This window comes from Suricata suricatta, chromosome 2, assembly GCF_006229205.1.
Source record: "Suricata suricatta isolate VVHF042 chromosome 2, meerkat_22Aug2017_6uvM2_HiC, whole genome shotgun sequence".
Classification (NCBI taxonomy): Eukaryota; Metazoa; Chordata; class Mammalia; order Carnivora; family Herpestidae; genus Suricata; species Suricata suricatta.
The window spans coordinates 23,139,158-23,167,109 of NC_043701.1; the positions used below are offsets into that span (position 1 = coordinate 23,139,158).

A 27,952-nucleotide genomic window follows, 5' to 3' on the forward strand; every position below is an offset into this window, starting at 1 on the left:
GCAGTACTGGGACTAGGGGTGGAGCCCCGTTCAAGAGGCTCCGCCCGTGAGAGGCACTTTTTTTTCCATTCCGGAACGTTTTTTCCCCTTCCCACCAAGTTTTCCGCCGGACTCTTTTGAGTAACGATCACTTCCGGATCTCCGGGCAATTCGGCGTGGTCGGACTGCTAAAGCCGGCTTTTTGACTCGCGTGAGCCGGCCGGGTTTGCCTGTGGTCTGTCGCGCCTCGGTTTCCCAGCTTCATGGCGGGGCTGACCCTCTTTGTAGGCCGCCTTCCGCCCTCGGCCCGCAGTGAGCAGCTGGAGGAGCTGTTCAGTCAGGTGGGGCCGGTGAAGCAGTGCTTCGTGGTGACGGAGAAAGGTAGGGGGCGGGGCTGTTGAAGCTAGGGCCGGGGTTCCTGGGAGCGGGATCCGGGCGAGGACACCCTCCCAAACTTCAGCATGCCGTAGACTTCCTTACCCGCCCGTGGGAGAAGGGTCGGGGAATTGAGTTTCTTTTTTAAACTGACTCGGCTCTAGAGGAGTCCATAGAGGTCCGATTCTGAAAGTTAAGGCATGGCCTTAAGGTTTACAAAGCGCTTTCCGTTTATAATGCGCGTTCACATAAAAGATCAATTTTAGTAACAATGAAATAGTTAACTTTTAATGAAAGCAACTTGAGAGTCAACTGATTGCCAGGCACGGTACTGAATTCCACACGTGTTAATCTCATTTAATTTTCTAGATAGTCTTGTTGGGGGGAGTCTTAACCTTATTTTATAGACGGGAGTCTGGGGCTTAGGGAAATTTGGTAACTTTAAAGTTCATATAGCTTGTAAGTAATGGATCCAGAATTTGATCACGAGACTCATGAAGCTCATACCTAGTATGTTGTTCATTTACTAATTTATTCAGTAAATATTTTTTTGAATGTCTACCATGTATTAGGCACTGTTGTTGGTTCTGAGGATACAACAGTGCACCAGTCCAAGGCAAAAAACTTGCTCTTAAGTCTTCGAGATGGGGAGACAGCCAATAAACAAATAGGCAAAATATATAGTGATGGAGCACCTGGATAGCTCAGTGGGTTAAGTGTCTGACTTCCTCTTAGATCATGATCTCACGGCCCCAGTCAGCTGTGGCTGACAGCTCAGAGCCTGCAGTCTACTTCAGATTCTGTGTCTCCCTCACTCTGTCTCTCTGCCACTGCTTATGCTCTCTCTCAAAAATAAATAAGCATTTTAGGGGCGCCTGGGTGGCTCAGTCGGTTAAGCCTCCGACTTTGGCTCAGGTCAGATCTCACATTGGTGGGTTCGAGCCCCCCGTCAGGCTCTGTGCTAACAGCTAGCTCAGAACCTGGAGCCTGTTTCCAGTTCTGTGTCTCCTTCTCTCTCTGCGCCTTCCCCTCTCATGCTCTGTCTCTCTGTGTATCAAAAATAAATAAAACATTAAAAAATTTAAAAAAATAAATAAGCATTTTATATATATATATAAATATATATATATATGCATATATATAGTTATAATGGTGATAAAATTCCAGGAAAAATGAAGAAGGGTATGGAGTCTCTGTGTAGGTGAGTGTGTGGGAGGGGGTTGTTGTGGGGTGAGGAATGGCAGTTATAGATAGAGCAGTGAGGGAAGGCCTGCCTGGGATGAGGGAGTGAACATGTGTCTGGCGGGGAGGAGGATTCTAGGCAGAGGAAACAAGAAGCTCAGGATACTGAAGAGGTCTACTCCTGGTATATTGAAGGAATAGCAAGGAGAACAGGGTGACAGAATAATTGAGTGAAGGTAAGAGATGAGATTCTAGGGTACCAGATCATGTAGGACCTATTACAAGGACTTTGGCTTTTACTCTAACTACTAGTTTTGAACAGGGAGCTGTAAGTATGATCTGGCTTACATTTTAAAAGATACTCTGAGGCCGCCATTGGGGAATAGGACAGAATCAGGGAGACCAAACAGTAGGCTCTTGCAATAATCCAGGTGAGAAATAGGGTGTGTTGGACCAGGATGGTGGCAGTGGAGGGTAAAAAATGATTGGAATATGGATATTTTCAAAGGTAGAACTCAAAGGATTTGCTGATGTATGAGAAGAAGAGAAGTCAAAGAGTTAAGTCTAACTCCCAAGAATTTTGGCTCGAGCCACTGGGGATATTTGCTTATTTGTGGAATACTGCTCTATGGCTCATAGTCTGTGTGATGCTCATTGTAATATTAGGAGGAAGGGTGGCATGTATTAAGAATTGTAAGGGTTTTAATTGTAGAAGTGTTCCTTCCTCTTAACCTAGACTTCAAGGGACCCTTAAGATGGGCGCCTGATGTTACATTTCGCTCTCTTCTAAGTCATCAGTCTGGTTCTGTAAGTGGCTGTTTCTTTTGTCTTCAGAACAGCTAGTGGGAACTGGCATTTTGAGGACCCCCATTTCCCCCCATGGTATCAGTGTATGTGAGTAAGCAGGCTAACTGTGTGCTAATAATCCTCCATTGTTAACTTCTATTTTGTTAGTACCAGAGGTTAGAGTTAGGATTGTTGTGGCTCCAATTGCTAGACAAGCCATGACAGCAGCCTGGTTCTTTGTCATTTTAAGCATGGATATGGGTGAGTGAGAGACAAGAGGGCTCAACAGCAGTGTTTCTTCAACTGCAGATCATTACTCATTCATGGGTCTTGAGTCGGTCAGTAATTTTTTTAGATAGAGTATATCTATATGTGGTAAAGTGTTAGTATTCATAAATCTTTTTTTTTTTAAGATTTTCTTTTTAAGTAATCTCTACATCCAGTGTGGGGCTTGAACTTAATAACCGCAACTTCAAGAGTTCCACCCTCTACTGACTGAGCCAGCCAGGCATCCCTTTGGTTTTATATAAAGAAGGCATATGTGTACTGGGTTCTGCTACAAGTTACATTGATTATTGTGTGTTGTCAAAACAGTTTGAGAAACACTACTGCCCAGTGCTTGGTGGTTCTGTCCCAGGGAAGAACAGGCCATTGAATGGGAATTCTCTTTTGGGTCCTCAGAATATACCCAGGGTATAGCCTTACCTTGTGTGTATGATCTAAATCTTTAAAAATACAGAGCTTTGGTCCCTGTTTAAAACACTGTGTATTCCAAGGGATACAGAAGTGCTGATGCATAGGGGCACATGTACCCCAATGTTCATAGCAGCACTTTCAACAATAGCCAAATCATGAGAAGAGCCTAAATGTCTATCACCTGATGAATGGATCAAGAAGATATGGTTTATATATACAATAGAATACTACATGGCAATGAGAAAGAATGAAATCTGGTCATTCATAGCAACATGGATGGAACTCAAGGGTGTCATGCTAAGTGAAATAAGTCAGGCGGAGAAGGACAGCTACCATATGTTTGCACTCATAAGTGGAACAGGAGAAACTTAACAGAGGACCATGGGGAGGGGAAGAGGAAAAAATAGTTGAGGAGAGGGAGAGGGGCAAACCATGAGAGACTCTTGAATATTGAGAACAAACTGAGGGCTGATGGAGTGGGAGAAGGGAAGGGGGGATGATGGTCATGGAGGAGGGCACTTGTGGGGATGAGCACTGGGTGTTATATGGAAACCAACTTGACAATAAACTATAAAAGAAAAAACATTTTAAAAAGTAAACAAAACAAAACCCCACACTGTGTATTTTTCTGTACAGATAGCCAAGATGTATTGGAAAGGGTGCTGCACTTAGCAGGACGGGAACAAGGTGCGGGGTGGAGGGGTAAGTTGGGATGAGGTCTTAGCAGTGGTGACTTGGGCCACTTCACCTCTTTAAGATGGGAGTAATTTTACAGGATGTTTGTGAGAATTCAAGTAAAATATGATGCTTTGTGCAGACAAACAGTGAATGGCATTTGTTGTGAGCACATACTTTTGTATTGGTACCCAACTGCTTTACGTTTTAGCTGCTTTGTTTTTGGTTGTACTGATCAGGAAGGGCTCTGATTTTTCTTGCTCTAATTTTCTGACTGTGAATGGGCAGGCTTTTGTGAGAAGGAGTCCCAAGAGAAAAGACACCAGTCTCCAGATCACGGTATGCTTTCCTAGTGCAAAGTGTCAGCTTTAACCAGTTTATGTGGATCAGATTCTTCTCTGTGGCCTTTATGTTGGTGGAGTCCCATGGAAAGAACATGGGGCTTGTCATGAGGAATTAATTCAGCTATTAACACTCCGGTGCATTAACCAGTTCACTTACTTTCCTCCATCTTAAGTTGTTTATTTGGAAAGAAGGGATAGTAGTATTCACTTTACCTACCTTAATGTGGGTTCTGAAGATAAGAATGAGATAAGAGATTTACAGCTAGTTTGAAAAAGTTAAATTTGATATTGATCGTTAAGGCTTGGTAGTAACGTTGATAGTAACCGCAGGCTCCCGAAGCCATGCTTATTGTTTACTGAGGCTCTGTCATCAGGGCCTCAGGCATTCATTTCTGATCTGCTGCATAATTCTATTGTAGTTTTCAAAGCTACCATACTTACTTTTCCCACCTTCTCTGGTGATGGTCCATTCTATTTGAAGCTGAGTTCTTCACTGGGGATGTGATAGATATCATGGACCTTCCATATTCACAAGATGATCAGGAAAAGAGGAAGAAGAGGAGCTAATAGTGAAGGCACCCATTAGAAGAGGAGGCCTGACAATTTCTGAGCAAAGTGGAGAAGGGGCCATGGGTGCCAACCTCATTTTTGTCCCCTCTGAGAATTTTGACAACCTAATAAATGGGTTGGTCTGCTAGTTTAGGGCATTGACAGTTTAATGGTTTAGGTCTCTGGGCTTATGCTTCTCCCCCCTACCTCTTACTGTCCAGGAAGTAAGGTATGTCGAGGCTTTGGCTATGTCACTTTTTCTATGCTGGAAGATGTTCAGAGGGCCCTCAAGGAGATTACCACCTTTGAAGGCTGTAAGATCAATGTGACTGTTGCCAAGAAGAAACTGAGGAAGAAGTCCAAGGAAAAGGGGGAAATTGGTGAGTACCTAGTAACTTGAGGGAATTTTCCCTTATGGTGAGGAAGAGGTCGGTGGTTGGGAAGATAGCTTCCTAAATTTCTTTTTGATGTCCAAAACCATCTAATATATTTTATGACTCATTTTTGTTTTTTATTTAATTCTAATTTCAGAAATCTGGTGGTCCTGGGTATTCCACACTTAATCCTGTAGGAAATGCCATCTTTTGCTAGTAGCTTCTTTCCTGTGATATTCTGGGCCTACAGGTGGGTGGTTTGGGATCACAGACTTATTCTGTTGCCTCTTATCTTTTAGAAAATTCAGAGTCCCCAAAGAAGGAGCTGAAGCCAAAAAAACCCAAAGTGGCTGATAAGAAAGCCAGGCTAATTATTCGGAACCTGAGCTTTAAGGTGAGTGACAGAGAAAACTAACACGACCACTTCTGAAGGCTGGTGGTGCTCATTGGTTGAACTCCTCACCAGGATGGCCTAATTGGACATCATTCCTTGTGGGAATGCATCTTAGCCTGTTGAATATAGAAAATGGGCCTGTATGAACAGGAACTAATTGAGGATATTAAGTGTGAAGATGCCTTCCTTTTGGGGCACTACTGCTGAGACAGGGAGCGGGAGGAAGAGCTCTTTGATATCTGTTCTCTTTGTCTATTAGGTACAAAGCAAGATGTCTTCTATTCAGAGATGTTTGATTCCTAGTCTCAAAAGTAAAAGAGTAAAAATATTCACGCTTTTTGTAATGAACTAATATAATGGTTGAGGTTTCATGTATGCTTCTGTGATAATATTTTTTTCTTCATTTTGGTGTCAGTGTTCAGAAGATGACTTGAAGACCATATTTGCTCAGTTTGGAGCTGTCCTAGAAGTAAACATCCCCAGGAAGCCAGGTACTAGCAGACCTTCATCTGTTGAGAATTAGATTAAGACTATTTAACATAATGGTCTTTTTCCCTTTCACCCTTGAGCCATTATTTGAAATAGGAATACAAGGTTCATGTCATATGTCATTCTCTTTGTGAGCTCCGGATGGTACTTTCAGGCACATGCTTGACACAGCAAAAACTCAAAAATATAGTGCTTATTTCCTGGATGGCATTTTTAGTTAGATTAGAACTAGTTAGAAGACAAGTTAGAGTCTAGGGAATTTGCACTGCTCTCCCCAAGCTTGAGTCAGGGGATACTCAGCAGGAGGACGTAAGCTGTTGCTTTGGGGCAGACTGGTTGGCAGGGCTTGGGCCATCTTGCCAGCCCAGGTCTCACCTGCGGCCTCTAACTTCTTGGTACATTTGCACACAGATGGAAAGATGCGTGGGTTTGCTTTTATCCAGTTCAAAAACCTCCTAGAAGCAGGAAAAGCTCTCAAAAGCATGAACATGAAAGAGATAAAAGGTAAGTTTTCTATACCCATACTGTTCACCCAGACATTTCTGGTGTTTGGGTGAATTAGCACAGTAACCCACATTCTACATTTTCACAAGGTGTTTGAATTTTTGAGTCTTACTGCTAATAGAGACGCTGCTTTGGTAAAATATTCCTAGTGCTTGATCTTCGGGTTCGACTTGAAAGGGCACGTGGCATTATTCACTTTTCTTTATTTGGTTATGAATGTGCATTTAAATCCTTAAAGAAAAAATGTCCCTGAAATAATCACTGATAGATGCAGATTGCTGTCTGTGGGATGTGGGATTTGCAGGTTTCTCCCTCTGGGTCACGATCACTATTCAGCACTGGTGGTCTGTTAAACTGACTGTGAGGCCACTCAGCGTGTTCATTTACTAGGTACTAAAGAAGGCCTTGGCTCAGAGACTTTGTAACTTCTGTGTAGATTGCAGATTATTCCAGATACTTGTTTTACCTCTTGCTTAGTCTAACTGGTACCTTGTCTAACTGGCAGCACTGTTCCCATTCTTCGTTTACTTTTTTACTTCCTCTCCTTCCAGGTGCAGTGGTTGTATAGAAAGGTGAAATAACTGCTTAGTGATAAAAGGCTTAAAGTTTAGGGGTGGCTCAGTCAGTTAAGTGTATGGCTTTGGCTCAGGTCATAATCTCACAGTTCATGAGTTAGAGCACCGCGTTGGGCTCTGTGCTGGCAGCTCAGAGCCTGGAGCCTGCTTCAGATTCTGTGTCTCCCTCTCTCTCTGACCCTCCCCCACTCACACTCTAGGTTTCTTTTTCTCAAAAATAAATAAACATTAAAAAGAATAAATAAAAAGCTTAATGTTTAAAAAGGATAGGCTACTCTGAGCTTTATTTTAGGACGAATAATCTCTAGATCAGCACTGTCTTTGATGAATAGGAAGTCATTTATAAGAGATGTTGAAGAGAGGAAGACCTTTCTGGTGCTACTTTTCTGTCTGACAGGACGGACGGTGGCTGTGGATTGGGCTGTGGCAAAGGATAAATATAAGAATACACAGTCTGCCTCTGCATCAGGTAAGATGGGGTGGTGTTGGGCGGGAGGGATTTTATGTCCTGAGGTGAGTGTGGAAACAATTCTATGTATAGTAAAATTATAAGGGAACCTGCTAGTCAGTAAGAATTTTGGGTCAAAGATACCAAAAGCATAAGATTAACGGAAGGAATGAGACTGAGGATTAAGAAAAACTCTGAATTCTACAGGCTCAGATATGAGCCCAGAGCTGTTTGTTGATTCATATTGTGCCATCTGGTGATCTAATCTCAAAACATAGGATCCTTTGAATCTAAGCCCGCTCCTAGGTGTGAATGTGAGTGAGCAGTGGGGCCCAAGTTCATTTTCTCTGCTGGCTCTTTCCCCAACTCTTCATAATAGACCGTGATGGAATATTATGAATAGGGAAACTGAAAACCTACGTTTTATGTAGAACACAGTTGGCTTTTAAGCCATCAGGAACTCCGGAAACAGAACTCACTGAGGTTAAGGTGAGCGCTCTGCCGGCCGCTGTGCTCAGTGGCCGGCTGCTCGCGGAGGCTCAGTGCCTCCTCTTCTCATTCCCAGTCTGATTTTCCCTCAGGCAGCTGATGAATGGGACAGGCTGCCAGGCAGTCTTCGTGGTGAGGGGTTTTTGTTGTTTTCGCTTTTTTCCTTCATACTTTCTCTTATATACAGTAAGAAAAATACTGGGGAAAAATACAATTAAAGTCCTAGTCCTAGTCCCAAGGAACTAGGAACTTGGGGTATCAGTTACTCTTGTTCAAATAACCTTATTTTGGATACTAAATGAATTCCTGACTTTCTTTACCTCCATGTATAGGTGAGGAGAAGAGGCTTGAACCTAAACAGCAGGAATTAGGTAAAGAGAATGGCAGGGAAGAAGAGGATATGGAAGAGGAAGATACAGAAGAGGAAGATGATGAGGAGGAGGAGTGGGAGGAGAGTAAAGAATCAAGGGAGACCAAGCCGACACAAATTCGAAAGAAGTAAGCAGCTCAGCTTGTTTGAGACAGTGGAGGAAGAGTGAGGACGGGCTCTGGGAGGAGCAGCGACTTCCCTGCGCCCATCCCCGCAGTGGTGGCGTGTGTCATGAAGTTGGCTAGGCTCAGATCCTAACCCTGTCACTTGTGAACTGTGCCATAGCAGAGCCGTCAGGAGGGCCCCAGCTGTGGAGAGCAGTGAGGAGGATCATTCCGATGAGGACAGCGACCTGGGGGAAGGCTCCAGCGTGGACAGTGGGGAGGAGCTGGCTCAGAGTGAGGCCAGCAGCGAGCAGCAGGACGACGAAGGTTTGCCTGCGATCTGTGTAGACACCTTTACTCTTAAAATCAGTTACTGAGAGGTGCCTGGGGTGGCGCAGTTGGTTAAGTGTCTGACTTGGGCTAAGGTACTACCTCTCTCTTGCTTATCCAAGATGAATGAATAACTGGATAAACAGGATATTGTGTCGTAACATCAAGGTGGGTTTTAAACAACTTTTATGAGTTAAGATGGGGGTAAAAGACCTCTTAGGGCATTTTGTAAAACTGTAATCAAACCCTATTGCTACCTTTATAAAGAATGTTGGGTCTAAACTCGTTTATTGAAGGAGGCAGGTCATTACAGAGTAAGGAATGGCCAATAACTGGTTCTTTAGGTTAAGTCTGGTATAGTGGTTTGGCAATATTAAAAAATCTGAGAAAATAAGCCTTTTCCATGAGAGAATTATAGACACCTGAGAATCAAAGAAGCTTGTATGCTGAGGGGACTATGAGACCTTGCATTCAACAGCCACGTCCATCTGTCTCTTACCATTCTTTACCTTGAAAAAATTATTGGGCCAGTACATAATGCAGAAAATTAAAAAGGATAGTGCAGAAGAGTGTAATATAGAAAGTAAAAGCTGCTTGGAGCGCCTGGGTGGCTCAGTTGGTTGAGCATCCGACTTTTGATTTTAACTTGAGTCGTGATCCCAGGGTTGTGGGATTGAGCCCTGCATTGGGGTCTGTGCTGAGCATGGAGCCTGTTTATGGTTCCCCCTCCTGCCTCTCCCCTCCCCTGCTCATGCATACTCTCTCTCAAACTAAAAAAAAAGTTTGTCACCAATCCCCTAAGAATCCCTCAAAGTAACCAGTGTTCTTTTTTTCATATTGTTTCAGAACTTTTCTATGTATACGTAAGCATATATGTCTGTTTTTTATAAACAGTGAGTCTCCCTTGTACCCAGCCACTTAGGGCCCCTCTCTAGGGACAACCAGTATTAAATGTATCCGTCTATGAAGTAGCCCCTTGTCATGTGGATTGAACTAAGTCTTTTTCAGTTTGTTGTTTTTCTTTTTACTTTAGATGTAAAAGTCTCCAAGAAAAAGAAGAGGAAGTTACCCTCTGATGTGAATGAAGGGAAGACTGTATTTATCAGGTATGCCTTTGTACCGTGAGAACTGCTGTTAGTGTTGTCTGCACAGGGTTTTCTTTTCTCTTTTTTTCCTTTCTTCTATCTTTCTCCCTTTTTTTTTTTTAATTTTTTTAATTTTTTAATTTTTTTTAACGTTTTATTTATTTTCGATACAGAGAGAGATAGAGCATGAGGGCGGGGCAGCCAGAGAAAGAAGGAGACACCGAACCGGAAGCAGGCTCCAGGCTCTGAGCTAGCTGTCAGCACAGAGCCTGACGCAGGGCTCAAACCCACGAACATGAGATCTGACCTGAGCCAAAGTCGGAGGCTTAACCGACTGAGCCCCACTCTTTTTTTTTTTTAAAGATTTTATTTTTGAGTAATCTCTATACCCATCGTGGACCTTGAACTCACAACCCTGAGGTCAAGGGTCGCATGATCTACTAACTGAGCCAGCCAGGTGCCCCCACTCTTTTTTTTTTTTTGGTACTAGTGCTTTTCTGTAAGCCAGAAAATTAGATGCCTCTAAGATCATTAATCTATCTGGCCCTAGGAATATAGCAAACAGTGAAAATTTAGGAGAGTCAGAACTATATACAGAAGATAAATAGATAAATAGCAGGGATCTTCATATTTTATCCTAATTTACATTTCACTCTTTGTAATTTGGGTAGCATCTTTTGGAACAAATCAATTCTTCAACTGTTAGAAACATCTTGCTTCTGGCCTTTGTTTTAGAGGAAGTACTGGGGAGGGGTGATATCACTTGTCCCAGTAATTTCTCTCTTTTTGAGAGAGAGAAAGAGAAAGAGAAAGAGAGAGAGGGACAGTGCAAGCAGGGGAGGGTCAGAGAAAGAAGGAGACATAGAATCTGAAGCAGGCTCCAGGCTCTGAGCTAGCCATAAGCACAGAGTCCGATGCAGGGCTCCAAACCACAAACCAAGAGATCATGACCTAAGCGGAAGTCAGATGCTCAACCAACTGAGCCACCCAGGTGCCCCCCTACCTCTTTTAATTAATTAAAAAAAAAAAAAAAAAAAAACGAGGAAAGTAAAGGGGTGGGAGAGAGAAAACTATACATAAGGCAAATTTAAAAAAATAACGTGGCTAGGATATGTCTTATTGCAGAACATTATTTTTTGTCTCAGTTACTTCATAAGATGGAATCGCTTGTGGAGTTGTTAACTGAGTCTAAGAGAAGGAAAATTAATAGATATTTGTTTGGGACTGTTTGTTTTTTACCCTGGAAGGATATGCATAGCTGGAAAAATGAAGGGTCTTTAGAATGTATTGAAATGTAGTATAACAAAATCTTCCAACATTTTTTAATTACATCGAGAGAAATACTTATTCTTTTCTTGTTTTGCACTTAGCTAGTAAACTTCAGCATGTTTTGTTTTTGAGTTATTATTTTGAAGGATTTTCTGACTTATATAGTTTTAATTGAAACCCAGTTTTCACGTGGGGAAATGAGTAATTGAGAGACATAGATACACACATGTACACACTTGACTTTTCTCATTAGCCTGCTATGAATCTTTTGGTTGTGGTAAGAGAACTAATTTTGGTCAGTTTAAGTAAAAAAAAAGTATGTTTGTTGGACGAACATTGGGTGACTCACAGCATCAAAGGTGTCAAAAAAGCAAACCTTAAGAGGATGAAGATCTGGGACATTTTGGGCCCTAGTTGTAGGAGGCTGGGGTGCAGTGTCTTATTTCTGGGGACACTGCCTTTTTTTCTTAAGATATAACATATGTTCTGGAAAGTGTATTAATCTAGGTGGACAGCACAGTGTTTCTTGTACATATATATCCATGTGATTACCACCCAGATCAAGGTTTCAGCTTCCCAGGAATTTCCTTTGGGAGGAGTACTGCTATTTTGAAACAAATCTACATCTTCAGCTTCTGGTCATATATGCCTGTTCAAGTGTTAAATTCCTGTGACTCTGGTGGCCTGGAAAGGCCAGTCAACAATGGCTGAGGGGTAGAGTCACACAGCAGAGGCTGGGCCAGCAGGGGCCTCCCCTGTGGATCGGCGCTGTTCCTGAACAAGAGAGGGTGGCCGTGAGCAAGAGTACCCCTTCAGTTGGTGTCTTACCTTGTACTAGAACACAGGATCTCACTTTTGTAATTGGCTCTTCTCGTGACCTGTCTTCCATAGAAACCTGTCTTTTGACTCAGAGGAAGAAGAACTCGGGGAGCTCCTCCAGCAATTTGGAGATCTCAAATATGTCCGTATTGTCTTACATCCGGACACGGAGCATTCTAAAGGTATTTGCTGTCAGCTTGGCAGGCCCTGAAAAGGTGGAGACCGCTGCCAAAGGCACTGACTCAGTTACACGAGAGCACAGTGTGTGCCGTTCTGAGGGGTCTGCAGCCCACCCCGCCGAGTTTCTGTGGTCCATAGAAGCACCAAGGACGTTCTGAGGTTGTCTTCTAAGATATCAGACGCAGCATCTTTAATGGTGCTGCCAGCCACAATTTTATCTAAGCTCTTTAAGCCGTTGCTTATTTACTTTAGGGTAATGAATTCCATTTGTTGTTCTCCTTTGAATTTCAAATGTGATAGCATCTCATGGGTATTAATCATTCCACATTGCTTGAAATTACTGGGATCTTTTTCAGTTGCTTTTGTTAGAGATAGAGGCTAACAGAAATTCTGTTGCAGCAGCAGTCATCAGAATTAAAACTATGTAGCAGGACTGCTGCCTTCGATTTTTTTCCTAACGCTATTTCTTTTGAGCTTTAAGGATTGGCCACAGTTCATTCTAGTATAGTGTTGTTAGGTGAGCAGCATCTTTTCAGCCTCTTCATAACCTTGGATTTTATCCCAGCAGTCATTCTCCTAAAGCAGTGAGTTCTTAATTCATTCTGATTCTTGATTCCTTTGAGACCTAGCAAAAGCTGTGAACCCTCTCTCCAGAAAAATGCCACTTCCGAGGCTTTGTGGGCTCTCTGGAATCTACTCGGGTTAAGAACCTCTGTTCTAAACCATACTTTCCAAATAGATGAGACCTGAACGTTTTTGGTTTTTACTTAGCTGAAAAGATCTAAATAGGGCAGTATGATGGAAGGAAAGACGACCTGCTGGAGGTTAGGGGTCTAAGTGTAGCCGAGCCTAGATCTGCTGCGTGATTTCTGGCAAATTGTGTAACCACTGTGGGCTTTGTTTTCTTATCTGTAAAATGAATGGGTTCAACTGGAGTAATCATTTAAGGTGCTTTCAACTGTAATATTCAACTCTACTTCTTGGACCTTCTCCATTTCCAGTATGTTTTTTAAAAGATGACCAGAATGGCATAGAATGTTCCAAGTACTGTAGGATATTGATTTACTTTGATGATATCTTTTGTTTCTTTTTGAGTGCAGTAGTGTATTAGGTTGGTATTTTCAGAATGTAGTCACTCACTAACTTGCTCAGTCTTTTTCTTGGTCTATTAATATTAGCTGAGAGTTAATGATCTTAATAAGCATAGCTTTCTTTTTTTAATGTATTGTCTTTTTCTGGCTCATAATAAATTTTTTTGCCTACTCACACAGCCTTGGCCTCCTCCTCTCATTTATCTCTGTTAGCATGCCATTTTGCTGTCCAGGAGCACTATAAATAGTAGACTTTAGGAAAGTCTAAACCCAGTACTGACCCTGGGAATTGCAGTGATAAAATTCTTACCTGTTCAGAGAGGAGTACACATTTTCTTCAAAGTAGATGAATAAGCTATTCTGCCTATTAGAAACATTCCCCCCATCTTGCTTCCTTTCCTTCTGTATTGTTTGTTTCTTCCTATTGAGTGTCTGTTAATGCCAGACACTATGGTAGGTGCTAGCAATATAGAAACAGCCAGAAAACATAGGCCTTATTCCTGAGGCACTCATTCTGTTTGGGAAGATGCCACCTGACCAGTGCTGTAGTAGAGAGATGTGATTGGAGGGCGTGGGTGGGCATGGGGGGCACTTGGCTCTGCCTGGAGGAAGCAGCGAAGACCTCACCTAGATGGTGACTCTTGGATTGGCCACATGTGTTGTCTTAGTCTGCTGCCACTCTTGCTTGTAGGGGACAAAAGATCAATAGATGCCCTAGTAGCTCTAGGAAATAAGACCTTTTTTTTTCATATATGAGGGACTATTTAAACTTGTATAAAGAAATACTAGCAAAATACTATGAAACTTGTATTTCTTTTTTGTAGTCTACTATAAGGTGAACTTTTTTCTTTGCTTATAAAAATGGCTTTTTATCAGTAGCAGAAACTAGGATGCATTGATTGGTTAGAGGTGTGCCTTTGCAAATTCTAGAGTATGAGTCAGGAATTGAGCTTATGAATTTCTGGTTCACTGCGGTTTTCATGTGATAGAGGCCAGGGACTTTGACTGCAAGAGGCCGGTCTACCCATATCGTATGTCTCCCACATAGCATTGATGACAGGGAGATATGTAATTAATTTCAGGTTAAGTGGTTCCAACCTCATATTTTAGTCCTCTAAAAGGCAAATAGTAAGTGATGCTGTATCAAGTGGAATTTTCTCTACCATATTTTGTGGCCTTTCCTTATTAAGGAGAGCAACGGTGAGACTAAAGTTCTAAGAAGCATTGGAAAAGATAATGAAGTAGTAGTAAAATGTCACAATAAGCACATGTCCTATCTCGTCTGCCTTGGAACATTCAGTGCCTGACACGGTGTCTGTCTCGTAGCGTCTAACAAGATGGGGGTCTTGTCCACTTTGTCTCAGGCTGCCGTAGTAGGATGGCATCCCTGGTGGGCCAGGGGAGTTTGGCATCTCACTTAATTTTGTCTCTCTCTGCAGGTTGTGCATTTGCTCAGTTCATGACTCAAGAAGCAGCTCAGAAGTGCCTTGAAGCTGCTTCTCCAGAGACTGAGGTAAGGAGGACATTTCCTTCACCCCGTAACTTAGGGGAGAGTGGCTCCTAAGGCCAGAATCTGCTGTTTACACACAGCTTTAGGATTACGGTCAGTAACATAATAATATAAGGCTAACGCTTATTGAGGACTTACTGTGTGTTGGACACTGAGCTTCGTATTTAATCCTTACGTCACTTCTATGGGGGTATATAACATAAGTACAATTATTATACCTGTTTTATAAGTGAGGAAACAGATTAATGATGTATATCTAATGCTTATTGGTCACTGTCTGTACATCGGCCTCTATCCTAGGCTGATGACATGAAAGATTCAGACAAGAGGGGATTAAGGTCATCTGTGGAGTAGAGAGAGAAAATGTAGAGGTGATGGAGAATTTTTCTGTGTATTCTATAGCCAAGTATAAATTGTTCTGAGATAAATTATCCTGTATTATCATTATCTCTTAAATTCTCTTAAGTAGAGTTAACACTACCATTTTCTTAACTTTCTTTAGAATTTAAAGATCATTTTCCTCAATTTGGGCCTACTTTGGGACTAACTCCCATAAAATAAATAACTGCTAACTGCCCTAAATATACACGTGGCTTTTTTTTTTTTTTTAATTAAGTAGGCTCCACACCTTCTGTGGGGCTTGAACTCACAGCTCTGCAATCAGGAGTCACATGTTCTACCAACTGTCCCAGCCAGGCACCCCTGTACATGGCCTTTTGCACAGATATGCTAAATGTTAGGCCCAGTGGTCCACTTGCACCCGCCTGGGCTAAAACTTTCTAGGGGTTGGGTTCCTTAGCATAATTGGGGTTTGCTGTTTTCCCTTTCCTTGGCATTCCTTGTTAGGTGCTGAATTTCTACCCATTACGAATTTTAAGAGAGAGGGTTGCAATCTATTACAGGGTGGTGGGCTTAAACTGGATGGCCGACTGCTCAAAATCGACTTGGCAGTGACCCGTGATGAGGCTGCAAAGCTCCAGACAAAGAAGGTGAAGAAGCCAACTGGAACCCGGAACCTCTACCTGGCCCGAGAAGGCTGTGAGTGATGGAAGGGAGTTGTGAACCAGGCTTTCAAGTAGCTGGCCCTGTGCAGTGACAGTGACCAGCAGCAGTGCGTGTGGCGGCTTGTTTCAAGTTAAAACCCACATGTTTATTAACAGCGTCATCTTCTTATTCCACTTCAGCAGATGCTGCTTTCCATTTGGAAGGCTTCACCCTTCTCTTTTCCGCCTGCTAGCCTTTAGACCTTTAGAGCAGAGGATTAGCAGGGCAAAGAGGGAGGAAGAATTCAAATTATCTTTGTTTCTTGTCATGATTTCTGATAGTTTTCCTGAAGGAGTTGAAAATGATGACTAAAATTATTGCTCTTTTGGATTATTTATGGATTTAAATTGTGTGCTCAGTACTTTTCCTTTAATGTCAGAAAGATAATCAGAAATTAGCCTCAATTAAAAAAAATCTCTTTCCCTAGGTAATGCAGTATTTGTCAGCCCACCTGCTGCACAACCACACAGCCTGGACTGGTGACGTCGGGCCCTTAGCCTTCAGCCCTAGGCCTCTGTATGGCCATATGGCAGTTTTCAGCTAGCTTAACTCACTGCTTTCTACTGGCAATACTAAGTATAGTACTTAGTACACGAGGAACAGTAAAATTCCAAGGGCAGGTTATAAGTGGAGCATTTTTGTGTCCTAAATACCTAAAATATACTTCCTTTCAGACCTTCCTCTAAGCCTTTCTGTCAGACTTTGGGCACGCACAGACTTTGGGCACATACATGAAGTTTTTGAGAGGAGGGAAGGGGGAAGAGGAACAAATTCACAAAATGTTCAGTTTTAGTCCTTGAGAGCAGCTCAGAGAGGAGAACTTAGCCCTGTAGCCTATTTCTGGACCTACCCAAATGCCACTATGTCCTGGCCAGAATAGTCCTCTGGGCCTGTACAAAGAGCTTGCATCATTCAAATCACATTCCTCTTGTTGCTCAGTGAAAATTCCCTTGCTGATGTCTTGGCCTTTTTCCCTCTTTCCGCAGTGATTCGTGCTGGGACTAAGGCTGCCGAGGGTGTGAGCGCCGCTGATATGGCCAAAAGAGAACGGGTGAGTAGATTAGGTGCCAGCCTCCAGGATCTGCGCGACCTGGTATAAATCAGTAAATAAGAACTGTTGAATGCTGGAGGTGCTTATCAGTGAGCCGGGCATCAGTCACAGACCCTGCTTATGCTTAGAGGAAGTCATACAGACGAAACCGCAAAGAACCCAACATTGTACATAATATTATAGGAGCATTGAATGCCATTATAAGGACTGGGTCTTATTGTTTCATTTCCTAATGCTTTCAGCCGTAAGTGCTGGCCTCATAGTATGCTTCTACGTCATGGAGGCTAAGGCTATGTGTAATTAGGTGCCATGTAAATGCAGAATGATGTAAGAAAGGAAGATCAGAATACACTGGAATTAGTAGGGAAGGAGGTAGATGGGGTTCTTGGAAGAGTTAAGATGTCCTTTTTTTGTAGGAGGTTATGTTCAGATTAGAAAATCATTGAAGGGGGCTGTCTAGCGGCTCGTTGGTTAGGTGGCCAGCTCTTTTCAGCTCAGGTCATGATCTTGCGGTCTGTGAGTTCGAGCCCAGCGTCGGGCTCTGTGCCCACAGCTCGGAGCCTGGAGTTTGCTTCAGATTCTGTCTCCTTCTCTCTGCCTCTCTCCAACTCACACACACTTTCTCTCTCAAAAGTAAACATTAAAGAAAAAAAAAGACAATTAGCTTTAGAGCCTGAAGGTACAGAGATGAGAATATAATGACAGCAAGAGGCACTGTTTTTTCTGTGTACAGTTTCTAGACTTATGTTCACAACTTTTTTTAATAGTGAACATCTGGAAATCATTGTATGTGGGGGGCTTTATATGTCCTTTTCTGATCATAATATGAGAGTGACACATTTGATTTTCCCTTAGAATGAATTTTTCTAGCAAATCGCTCACTAGGTTCGTTATATGCATTATAATTCACAGCAGGCACGGTTGTTCCTTCTAAGACTATTGAACTTAGGCATGAGAGCCACTTCACATAACCCATTAATATTTATTTTCAGAGAATCTGCTTAGTTTTTGACCTGTTAGTGCCTTTACCAAATAAGGAACAGCAGAAATGAGACTTGATTAAAGAAAAAAATTAATTTAAAACTTTTTCCTACTAACCTAATTAAAATTTTTTAAAAGTTATTTTTGAGAGAGAGACAGAGACAGCATGTGAGCCGGGAAGGGGCAGAGAGAGAGGGAGACACAGAATCTGAAGCAGGCTCCAGGCTCTGAGCTGTCAGCATAGAGCCCAATGGGGGGCTCAAACCCATGAACCATGAGATCATGACCTGAGCCGAAGTCAGATGCTTAACCGACTGAGTCAACCATGAGCCCCATCCACTAACCTAATTTTAACAAATCAGGAAAAGAATGTTATCCTCTCACTTGGGAGAAGTTGCCTCTGGGACTGATGTTTTGTGCAACATCCTTGAGGCCAGTACCCCAGAAGCAGAATTCATTTCTGTGGCCATGGACAGTCTTCTGCCTCAAGGTGGCAGAGTTGAGACAACATTCTATCAAGTACTTCAATAAATTCCATGTCCTTTTGGAAAAGCTAGAAAATTAGTTTGAGTTGGTGAACAGCTAAGGACTGGGCATAGACGTTAACCACAGTATTATTTTTTGCTTTAGGCCAGGTTTTGAGTTTGGGATTTTTTTTGTGTATTACCTCATTTCAGCCTCACATCAGTGCTGAGAGATTGGTATTTTGATGTACAGTTCCACTTTGTAGGGGGAAAAACTGAGGCTTAAAAAATTTCATTGAACTTCTCTAGTTAGGGATGGATTTGTAGTTTAGTCTGAATCCAGAGTCCATGATCTTACCAGGTACCCACCACATGGCCTCTTTCAACCTTTCTTTCCCTAGGCTAGGCATCATAAGGCGGTAGGTGAGCAATTTCCCTTCTGTTTTTCTGTATGTGTGGTTATTGGATTGGCAGGGGGCGGGGCACGTCACGGTTTGTTCCTTTCGAAGAATTAGGAACCTGCATTTTTAAAGGGTGGATTGTATTGTTGACAGTTTGTTGTTCTTTCAGTTTGAGCTGCTGAAACATCAGAAACTCAAGGACCAGAATATCTTTGTCTCCCAGACCAGGCTCTGCCTGCACAACCTCCCAAAGGCTGTGGATGACAAAGAGCTCAGAAAGCTGCTGCTGAATGCCACTCGAGGGGAAAAAGGGGTGCGCCTCAAGGAGGTGAGAGTTGGCCCTGCCCACCCACAACTTTGGTACTCACTGTGGGTCATTTTGAGCCTTTATTTCAGGCTGCATTGCTAGCAGATTGACAGAGTTTCTTTTGGACACATTGTTAACAGATAAAGCAGTTTTCATGTTTGTTGTTTGTTTTCTCTTCTAAGAACTGCCTTTCAGAGGCACCTGGGTGGATCAGTTGGTTAAGTATCTGACTCATGATTTCAGCTCACATCATGATCTCACAGTTCAGGGGGTTAAGCCCTGAGTCAGGTTCTGTGCTGACAATGCAGAGCCTGCTTGGGAGTCTCTCTCTGCCCCTCCCTCATGTGCCTTCCCCCCTTCCCTTCCCTCTCTCAAAATAAATAAATAAAAACTTTAAATGACAGGGTTAAAAAAAATGCCTTTCACACACATTGTCCAAATTGCAGCAGAATTCGAGGAAGTGTCTGCCCTTAGGAATTAATTTGCTTGCTTGCTGTGCGCTAAGCATCATAGCAGGTGCTGTGATGTTAATTTTTTTTTGCAGAGAAAATAATCTGTGTAGTTTGCTCCTTAGAAGAACATTTTACTGCCATTTAGGCTCTTACTGTATAAAAAGAGTCCTCAGTGCTCTGGTAAGCACAAACAGAGAGCCACACGGGTCTTCAAAGTTGTATTAGACAAACACTGGATTCGGACCAGGACCTGATTACACAGTGTGTGTGAACAGACACTTCTCCCCTGCACCCACAGCACCCTCTGTAAGCCATGGCACTCACTAGTGTACTGCCCTGTAGTTGTCTGCCAGTCATTCCTCCCGACCAGCCTGAGCTCTTGGAGAGTAGGTCATGGCTTCTAGTCCTTGGCTGAGTACCTGGAGCATAGTTGTCTTTCATCAGTACTTATTGACTAAGTAACACAGCCAGTGTTATAAATCTGCTTTGCTCTGATTTGTGACTCTAAAGTGTTTTCCTAACCCTGCAAAATCTCTTAAAACTTACGGCATTGGTATTTGGGGAATTACATGAGAGAATGTGAACATATTAGCACATATCTGACCCCGCTCTTAGTAAAACTGTTCAAAGTGTTACTGGCATAGGAGTCACTTGTGTAATTTCTCATATCAGTATCCACAATACTTAGTAAGTTTGCCTGTACATCATCAGTTAGAGAAATAAGGAGTTTCACAATGTTTGCATTGTATTGAATTGTCTCTTCAATTCTTTCATATTTGTAGGTATAGTATGTCAGCAAGATCATAAGCTTCTTGAGGACAGTAACCTCATTTTATGCTTTTTTTGGTTTCTCTACAGTGCGTGGCATGGTTCTAGGGATGGAGAAGTACTAGAAGTATACCGAATGCAGCATCCTTAATACCTAGATTTCTCCATTGTGAGAACTATAGCTTCCAGGAGTAATAGCATATAAACAGTATCCTAAGATAGTCTGCTGTGATGTGATGTCTTCAGTGCCCCAGGATGGCTGTCACATTTAAGTGAAGGATTTAGGGAAAAATCACACAGAGAAGATCTGAGCTCTGAGCAAAGTCAGCTGAAGCTTCTTTCCGTATTTCTAGTCTATATGTTAGGCAGGTTCTTTCCCACACCTGAATGTATTTCTTAACTAAAGCCATCTTTTCCTTCCTCAATAATTTCCTTGTTCAGTGGTTTCTTCAGTGATGAAATCTATGGACATCCTCAGTGATAACTCGTACAGTTTAAAGTTCTATAAACCTCTCAGCTTCTATGTAGTACCAGCAGTTAGCTGTTACAATTTTGGGGGGAGGAAGTTTGTTTTATTTACATGCTTATATGTAGGTTTTTATTAATCTCTGTAAACGCTTAGAAAGCCAGAAGGTATCTATTTAATTGGTTTTGTGCTTTCTAGTAGGTGAATTCTATTAAGACAGACATTGATAAGTGTATTTTCCAGTTTGACTGTTGTGATGGTGATATAGATGAGGATTCTGTTCCAGTAACCTGATTACCTAATGAGTCTGTTCACGTTCTTATCCTGTAATCAAGAGTGTTTGTTTTCTTGCTGTACTCTTAGTGTAGGGTGATGCGAGATCTCAAAGGAGCGCCCGGGAAAGTTAAGGGTCAGTCCCTAGGCTACGCCTTTGCAGAATTCCAGGAGCACGAGCACGCCCTGACAGCCCTTCGCCACATCAACAACAACCCAGAGATCTTTGGGCCTCTGAAGGTGAGCCTTGTCCCGTGAGGAGAGCTGATCCTCTGAGGGCCATTTGCAGAAAACCATTTCTCTCCTTTATGTCCAGTGTCCTCTGACTTATGTGTGGTGGGAAAGAGTAGTGAGTCGTTGGAGGGAATAAGCAGTGATTATTCAGTTGATGATTAGAAGGAATTGAAACCTCAGTTGGACAGCCTGCTTGCAGAACTGGTCCCCTTCCTTTAAGTAGAGGAAGTGAGCGGGAGAGAGGGGAGTAGTGGAGGACAGCTTAGCTCATTGCACTCAGAAATTAAGAAATCTGCTGAATGACATTTTCCTTTTGACACAGAGACCGATAGTGGAGTTCTCTTTGGAGGATCGAAGAAAACTTAAAATAAAGGAACTGAGGATTCAGCGCAGCCTGGTACAGAACTGAAATGTGTTTCTGTTTTCATCTTTTTAATTGTGGTCAAATACACATAACATAAAATTCACTATTTTTAAGTGTACAGCCCAGTTAAAACTAATTATTTCAGGGGTGCCTTGGTGGCTCAGTTGGTTAAGGGTCCAACTCTTGATTTCAGCTCAGGCCATGATCTCACAGTTGGTGAGTTCAAGCCCTGCACTAACAGTGCAGATTTTCTCTTGGGATTCTCTTTTTCTTTCTCTCTGCCCCTCCCTTGCTTGTGTGCACACTGTCTTTCAAAAGAAATAAACTTAGAAACTATTAAATTTAAAACAATTATTTAAGCTCCTATTTTGTTCAGTTTGTGGTTCTGCATCCTTGAAATAGTTCTTTACCTAATTTGGTTCTTTGTAACCCTTTACTCTTAGTTCCCTAGAACTCTCCAGACCATCTTCTCCTCTGCTAGCCTGTCCTGTGATAGCATCACAGGAGGGAAAGGAAGGAGAGAGGAGAATCAGGCTGCTATTAGCAATGAGCAATGCCAGTACAGTGTTTGGTGATGGTACATGTCAAAGGTAATGGCCCAGGTGAAAGTTTTATGTCGCTGTAGATTTCAGCTCTTTCATAATTCTTTCTTGGATAGCTCCAGAAGTGTGATGCCTGATAGTTTTAGTGTTGTTTTTAAGCTAGTGTGGTGTAAAGGAGAGAATAAGAACACTCACGGTCATGGTCAGGCTCAGCCTCTTCCTCTGAGTTCCCTAACAAGTTAGTACCTTTCTCAGCTTCAGTTTGTAAACTAGGATTAATGGCATCTGCCTCACATGATTGCCAGGGATTAAGTGATGACAGTGTATGGTCAGCACACAGTCAGCACTCATTTTCTTACCCATCTTGCCCCAGGATGTAGAAGGCCAGATTATTCTTGATCCCATGACTCCTACAGCTTTTGTTGATAGCATGCCTTAACTTGCGTGTGTACCAAACATTTGTACTCCGGTGTGTACGCTGGGCCTGACCGATAGAAGAGCAATTTCAGTGGTTAATACAGTGTCTTTGGCAGGAAAACCTGGAATCTGGTTCTTGTTCAAGGCAGCTTTGTTGTTCTAGACATAGACTTATTTCCTGCTGTAAGCTGCTGCAGAGTGAGTCTGAAGTTCCTGACTTGTTTCGGATCCTCTTTTGTTGCCTGTACTTGTGTACGTCCTGCTCTTTCTGTGACCCATGGATACTTCTACACGATTTCCACATTCAGCTCAAATGTGCTTCCTCAAGTAGCATTTTTCACCTCTCTCAAGGAGGTAAGGCCTCTCTACTTGTGCTTTCATGAACTTCCTTTAGCTCTTTAGTTTTCATTTTGCTTTATTTGTGTGTCTCTTACCTCCTCGAGGCTGAGAGTGCTGAAAGGGAAACACTGTTCTTACCCTCGGACTCTTACCTTAGAAACTGACACCGGCACAGTGCAGGCCTGTGATAGATCTTTGTTGTCTCAATTATTACGCTAATTTCACGTCAATCTTTTTCTTCTTCCGCTGCAGTGCAACATAAATCTATAACATACCTATGCCTTCCTTCTCATAGCATCTTTTCCTTACTCCTCTAGTGTTCTTCCTTCATTTATATAGATTTGAGTTTCTGACCTAGGTCATCTTCCTCCTTTGACGAAATTCATTTAGCCTTTCTTGCAAGATAGGTCCCCTGGTGACAAATTCCTTCCTTTTGTTTTTTGTTTGTTTTGTGGGTTTTGTTTAGTTTCGTTTTGTTTTGAGAAAATCTTTATTTCTCCTTCACTTTTGAATGATAATTATCCTAGATACAGAATTCTAAGTTGGTGCCTTCTCCCCACTGAAACTTTAAATATTTCTGTGTGCTCTTCTTTCTTACGTGGTTTCTGAAGAGAAATTCAGTGTCCTCTTTGTTCCTCTGTAGGTAGGGTATTCTCTACCCTCCCCCTCCCCCCAGCTTCTCTCCAGATTTTCACTTGGTCTCTAATTTTCTGCAGTTTTGTATGACATGCTTGGGTATAGAGTTTTGGGTATATATTGGGCTGAGCTTACTGGATCTGTGGTTTAGTATCTGTCACTAATTTTGGAACATTTTCACCCCTAATTCAAATATTTCTTCCTTTCATTTCTTTCTTTACCCTCTGAGATTCCTCTCTCACATTTGTTACACTTTTAATAACTGTCCCATGCTACTGGCTTTTCTTTTTTTTTTTCTTCCTGGCTTTCAAGTCTTGGGCATCCATGTACTTTCCCCTGTTTCTGCCTGTGGAGAAGGAAGTGGTGGTTTTATGTCCCCCAGCCTGGTAACCATCTGTTACTATGTATTCATTTTCCTATAATTTGTAACTATTCAGGGGACGAACTCCCTTCTTTCACTAAGCTCACATAAAGCTCCTTTTCTGCTGAGTATTTCCAGCAAATAAACCTCATCCGGAAACCAGATGGCAGTCTCTTGTTTTATGCAGCAAAAAGCGAAATCCAGGCCTGCGACTGGTGAGCTGCAGCAGGAATGGCCGGTGCTAGGGAAAGACCAGCAACGGAAGGCAGCTCAAAACCGCACGCAGGACCACAGCAAGGCCGCCCTGGAGCAGAAGGGGAAGGTGCGCTCTACCTCGTGGACAGGCTTCCAGACCAAGGCGGAAGTGGAGCAGGTGGAGCTGCCTGATGGAAAGAAGAGAAGGAAGGTCCTGGTGCTCCCCTCACACCGAGGCCCCAAGATTCGGTGAGATGCAGGACTGTGGCATAGAACAGCAGGTGCCTTCTAAGAGGGTTTGTTTTCACTTAACACTTTCTTTGTAGCTTTTGTTTGGATGAAAAGGATGTTTCGTACTGTGCCGATCCTTCATGAGGGGTTTGTGTACAGGCATCTCTACACTAGCAAGATGTGCTATTGGACCACCTGAGGCTGGAACAAGCACTAGCAGAGGGGACCCTGGAGGAGCCTCCTAGGGCAAGCCTTTGTGCCTTTTCCCTCTTTTGAAGAGCTTCCTTCCATCCACGGGCTGTCTGTTAGCTGAGGCCCATGGACTCCAGGTTTTCTTGCAGATCCAATTAGCAGATTAGTGCTATCAACAAAAGTCAGTCTTTACAAAATTTTTGTTAAATAAATGAAGGTTTTTGAGGATCCTTTGAGGGGTTTTTGAAAAATTTTTATGTTTGTTTATTTTTGAGAGTGAGAGAGACAGAGCACAAGCAGGGGAGGGGCAGAGAGAGAGGGAGACACAGAATCCAAAGCAGGCTCCAGGCTCTGAGCTGTCAGTGCAGAGCCGATGAGGTGCTCGAACCCACGGACCATGAGATCATGACCTGAGTCAAAGTCTGTTGTTCAGCTGACAGAGCCACCCTGGCCCCAAAGATCCTGTCCGGTTTTAAGCTGAAGCAAAAAAGTAAAGAAATGCTGAGCCTTAGGATATTCTGTTACAGTATCCTTTTTTAGAATGACTTGTCATAGCCTTAGAGCAGTGTTAGGAAAGGAATTTTATCTTCTGGCTTAGACAGCCTCAGAGGTGTCAGTTAGAGGAAGACCGCAGAGTGACACTTACTTGACCTCATATTTCAGGCTCCGGGACAAAGGCAAAGTGAAGTCTCTCCCTCCCAAAAAGCCAAAGCCCCAGATAAGCCAGCAGAAGCAAGAGAAGCAGAAACTGCCTTCCAAGCAGGTGAGTTCTGTAGGGCACAGGGCTCTGGGACAGCGTGTTTCTGCCGGGGCTGGCAGCCACTGTTGTGCTCTGGTGAGGTACGCAAGAAAGGGCTCTGGATTGCAGCTACATGCCGGACCACAGCTTTATAGAGGACGCTGAGGTATGTCTGTAGTTCTCAAGATGGAGAGAACTTGGGACACCTGGCTGACTCCATCAGAAGAGCATACAGCTCTTGATCTTGGGGTTGTGAGTTCAAGTCTCATGTTGGATGTAGAGATTACTAAAAAAGAAATCAAATAAAGTTAGAAAATAGGGGCACTTGGCTGACTCTTGATCTCAGGGTCATGAGTTTGAGCCCCACATTGGGTATAGAGAGTACTTAAAAATAAAAATCTTGAAGAAAATAAGAAATAGAAAATAAATATTATAAGTAAATAAAAGTAAAGAGGACCCAATGTATCAGTTACTCCACTTCAACAATTATCTTGTTTTACTTGTTCTTACACATACTGTCCCCTGCCCACAGTATTTTAAAGCAAACTCTGCTTCGCATGTAAATGTGCCTTATATGAAAATGGGGTATATTGCGCAGAAAAATACCTCAGACTTGCATCTCCAACTTACCGGGCCTTAAAAACATACCTACCTTATGCCATTATCATATATATCTCTTAAATCTTTTCCCCCTATATGTATTACAGTTTGACTTTAGCTGCTTGCTTCCTTGTGGTGTCATTTAACTTGGTCCTGTGATAACCATGTATTGCCTATAAACTGGTAGTTAGATGTACTGGGTTGATTAAAGTCAGGTTCCATTTTCGTTTTCTTTAGAAGATTTTATTTATTTTTAAGTAATCTCTACACCCAACATGGGGCTTGAACACACAACCCCAAGATCAAGAGTCACACGCTCCAGCGACCGAGCCAGCCGGGTGCCCCTCAAGTTCAGTTTTCTTGGGAAGAGTGTTTCATGGGTGGTGCTGGGTACTCTCTGTTGTGTCGACACTCTGAGGCACCTAATGTTTGGTTGTCCCATTTTTAGTGATGCTTAGGGGTTGATCAGTAGATCTGTAAGCTTAGGATTGTCTGCTGGTCTTCTGTTTGTAAAGTTCCCATCAGCCTCTTACCTGATGGTTTTAGCACATAACTGATGTTTGTTCTCTAGATCCGTGATATCAGTATGGGTTCCGGATGGTGATTTTTTAGTTGTTGTTGGTGGTGGTGGTGTTTTTTCAGTTCTGCATTGTTTTAGCAGAACTTTAGAGAAAAGAATTTTCCCTTGTCTACTATTTGGTTACCATGAAATACCATTTGTGTTGGAAAGGCAGGATAAATGCTTGATTTCATTTCTCTTTGTCCGTTTTCAGAGTAGTGAGTTGGTGCCCTACCAGTAATAGTTTTTTAGTTACAGATTCCTGAGTTTTTTATACTTGATAAGTTTCAGTCAAGTGCAGTGATTATTCTTGTCCCACCTTAGGCCAGCAGAACGCCCTTCGGGCGGCTCTGGAGGCTTTCTGATAGGGCCCTGTCTGTTGTGGGGTCCTTGCTTCTGGTACAACCAGATACTGCAGCTCACCTTACATATGTTTCCCCCCTGGTCCTGGCTTTAGCCATTTCCGCAAGCAGCCCTAGTTTCTTTTAGTAGAAAATGGTGGTTCTACATTCTTGAATGTCTGAGGTCAAGCATTTTCTTCTTCCCTAGTCCCTTTCTTTTAAGTTTCAAGGGTAAGGGGCGCCTGGGTGGCTCGGTTGGCTGATCGTCTGACTTCAGCTTAGGTCATGATCTCATGGTTCGTGGGTTCGAGCCTCGCGTCGGGCTCTGTGCTGACAGCTCAGAACCTGGAGCCTGTTTCTGATTCTGTGTGTTCGTCTCTCTCTGCCCCTCCCTTGTCCCTCTGTCTCTCAAAAATAAATAAATGTTAAAAAAAAAAAGTTTCAAGGGTAAAAGAAGCATTAGCTTCTCCTCCTGCTCAAGGAATCTGTGTCTCTGGGAGGTCTGAGCGCTATCTTTGAAATCCCATAAGCAGTGTTCTTGTTAAGGGAAAGGGCCAGCAGGAAGATCTAGACTCTGGACTGACTCATTTGCAAGAAGACTCACACGAGCATCTGATGGCTAGAGCTTGGGAGCACCCGCAGTGTTTTAGGGGGGCCTTTCTCTTAAGCATTCCTGGTCTGGTTTCTTGCTAATGGACAGTTCATCTTGCATTTTATAAGCATCACTCTCTGGAAGTTCATCTCTTGTGGCGAAGAAGATTTCTTATTTTCTCGGGTGGTGTGCTTAAAATTCATAATCTTGTTTTTCTTTATTTCATTTATAGACACCAAGGAGAAAAGCTAAGGGAAATAAGACTGAAATTCGCTTCAACCAGCTGGTCGAACAATATAAGCAGAAATTATTGGGACCTTCTAAAGGAGCACCTCTTGCGAAGAGGAGCAAATGGTTTGATAGTTGATGATGTCAGCAGACTGGATAAGAGGCTGACTGTGCACTTCTTGGTAAAACTCCCAGGTCTCCCTCCACCCTCTCATGTTATTCTCTGATGGGACACTCCCCTTCCTATCCAGTGCCCTGCCACTTTGTTGAGAGGCCCCTTGGACTATGCATGTCTGAACTTTGGGCCCTCCCCAGTGCGTGACTAGTGAACCACAAAGAAATCTCAGAAAAACATTTGGATGCTTCTTGTGTATAATCCAGGTTACTGTATGAATTGTGTCTATAATTATTTCCCTCTTAGTCCTTTGTTTCTCAAATGGAAAAAATTGTAAAGAGCATTCTCGAGGGCTGAATTTTTAAGATGTGTATTTTGTTAAGTGTCATCTTTAAATGAGATATTTTGTGGCTTTTTAAAATAACAAATTGTCATTTCTAATA

At 42.7% G+C, this 27,952-nt stretch overlaps 1 protein-coding gene across 5 annotated transcripts; it reads left to right on the plus strand.

Annotated features, from left to right (window-relative positions):
• Nucleotides 1-142: 142 nt before the first annotated feature.
• Nucleotides 143-27,952, plus strand: RBM28 (RNA binding motif protein 28). Of its 5 annotated transcripts, none has more exons than XM_029923863.1 (20): nt 143-360; nt 3,982-4,032; nt 4,808-4,966; nt 5,260-5,354; nt 5,770-5,845; nt 6,255-6,347; nt 7,320-7,391; nt 8,192-8,357; nt 8,515-8,660; nt 9,697-9,769; nt 11,909-12,018; nt 14,547-14,620; nt 15,520-15,655; nt 16,648-16,712; nt 18,728-18,886; nt 20,915-21,064; nt 21,381-21,455; nt 23,905-24,161; nt 24,999-25,098; nt 27,399-27,621. In XM_029923863.1, the coding sequence occupies exons 1-20, from the start codon at nt 243-245 to the stop codon at nt 27,531-27,533; spliced, it is 2,310 nt and encodes a 769-aa protein (XP_029779723.1). In that variant the 5' UTR covers nt 143-242; the 3' UTR covers nt 27,534-27,621. The 5 variants fall into 5 exon arrangements, with proteins under 5 accessions (XP_029779723.1, XP_029779729.1, XP_029779734.1 ...); XM_029923869.1 differs by having other exon boundaries at nt 8,518-8,660; XM_029923874.1 differs by lacking the exon at nt 24,999-25,098 and having other exon boundaries at nt 27,399-27,952.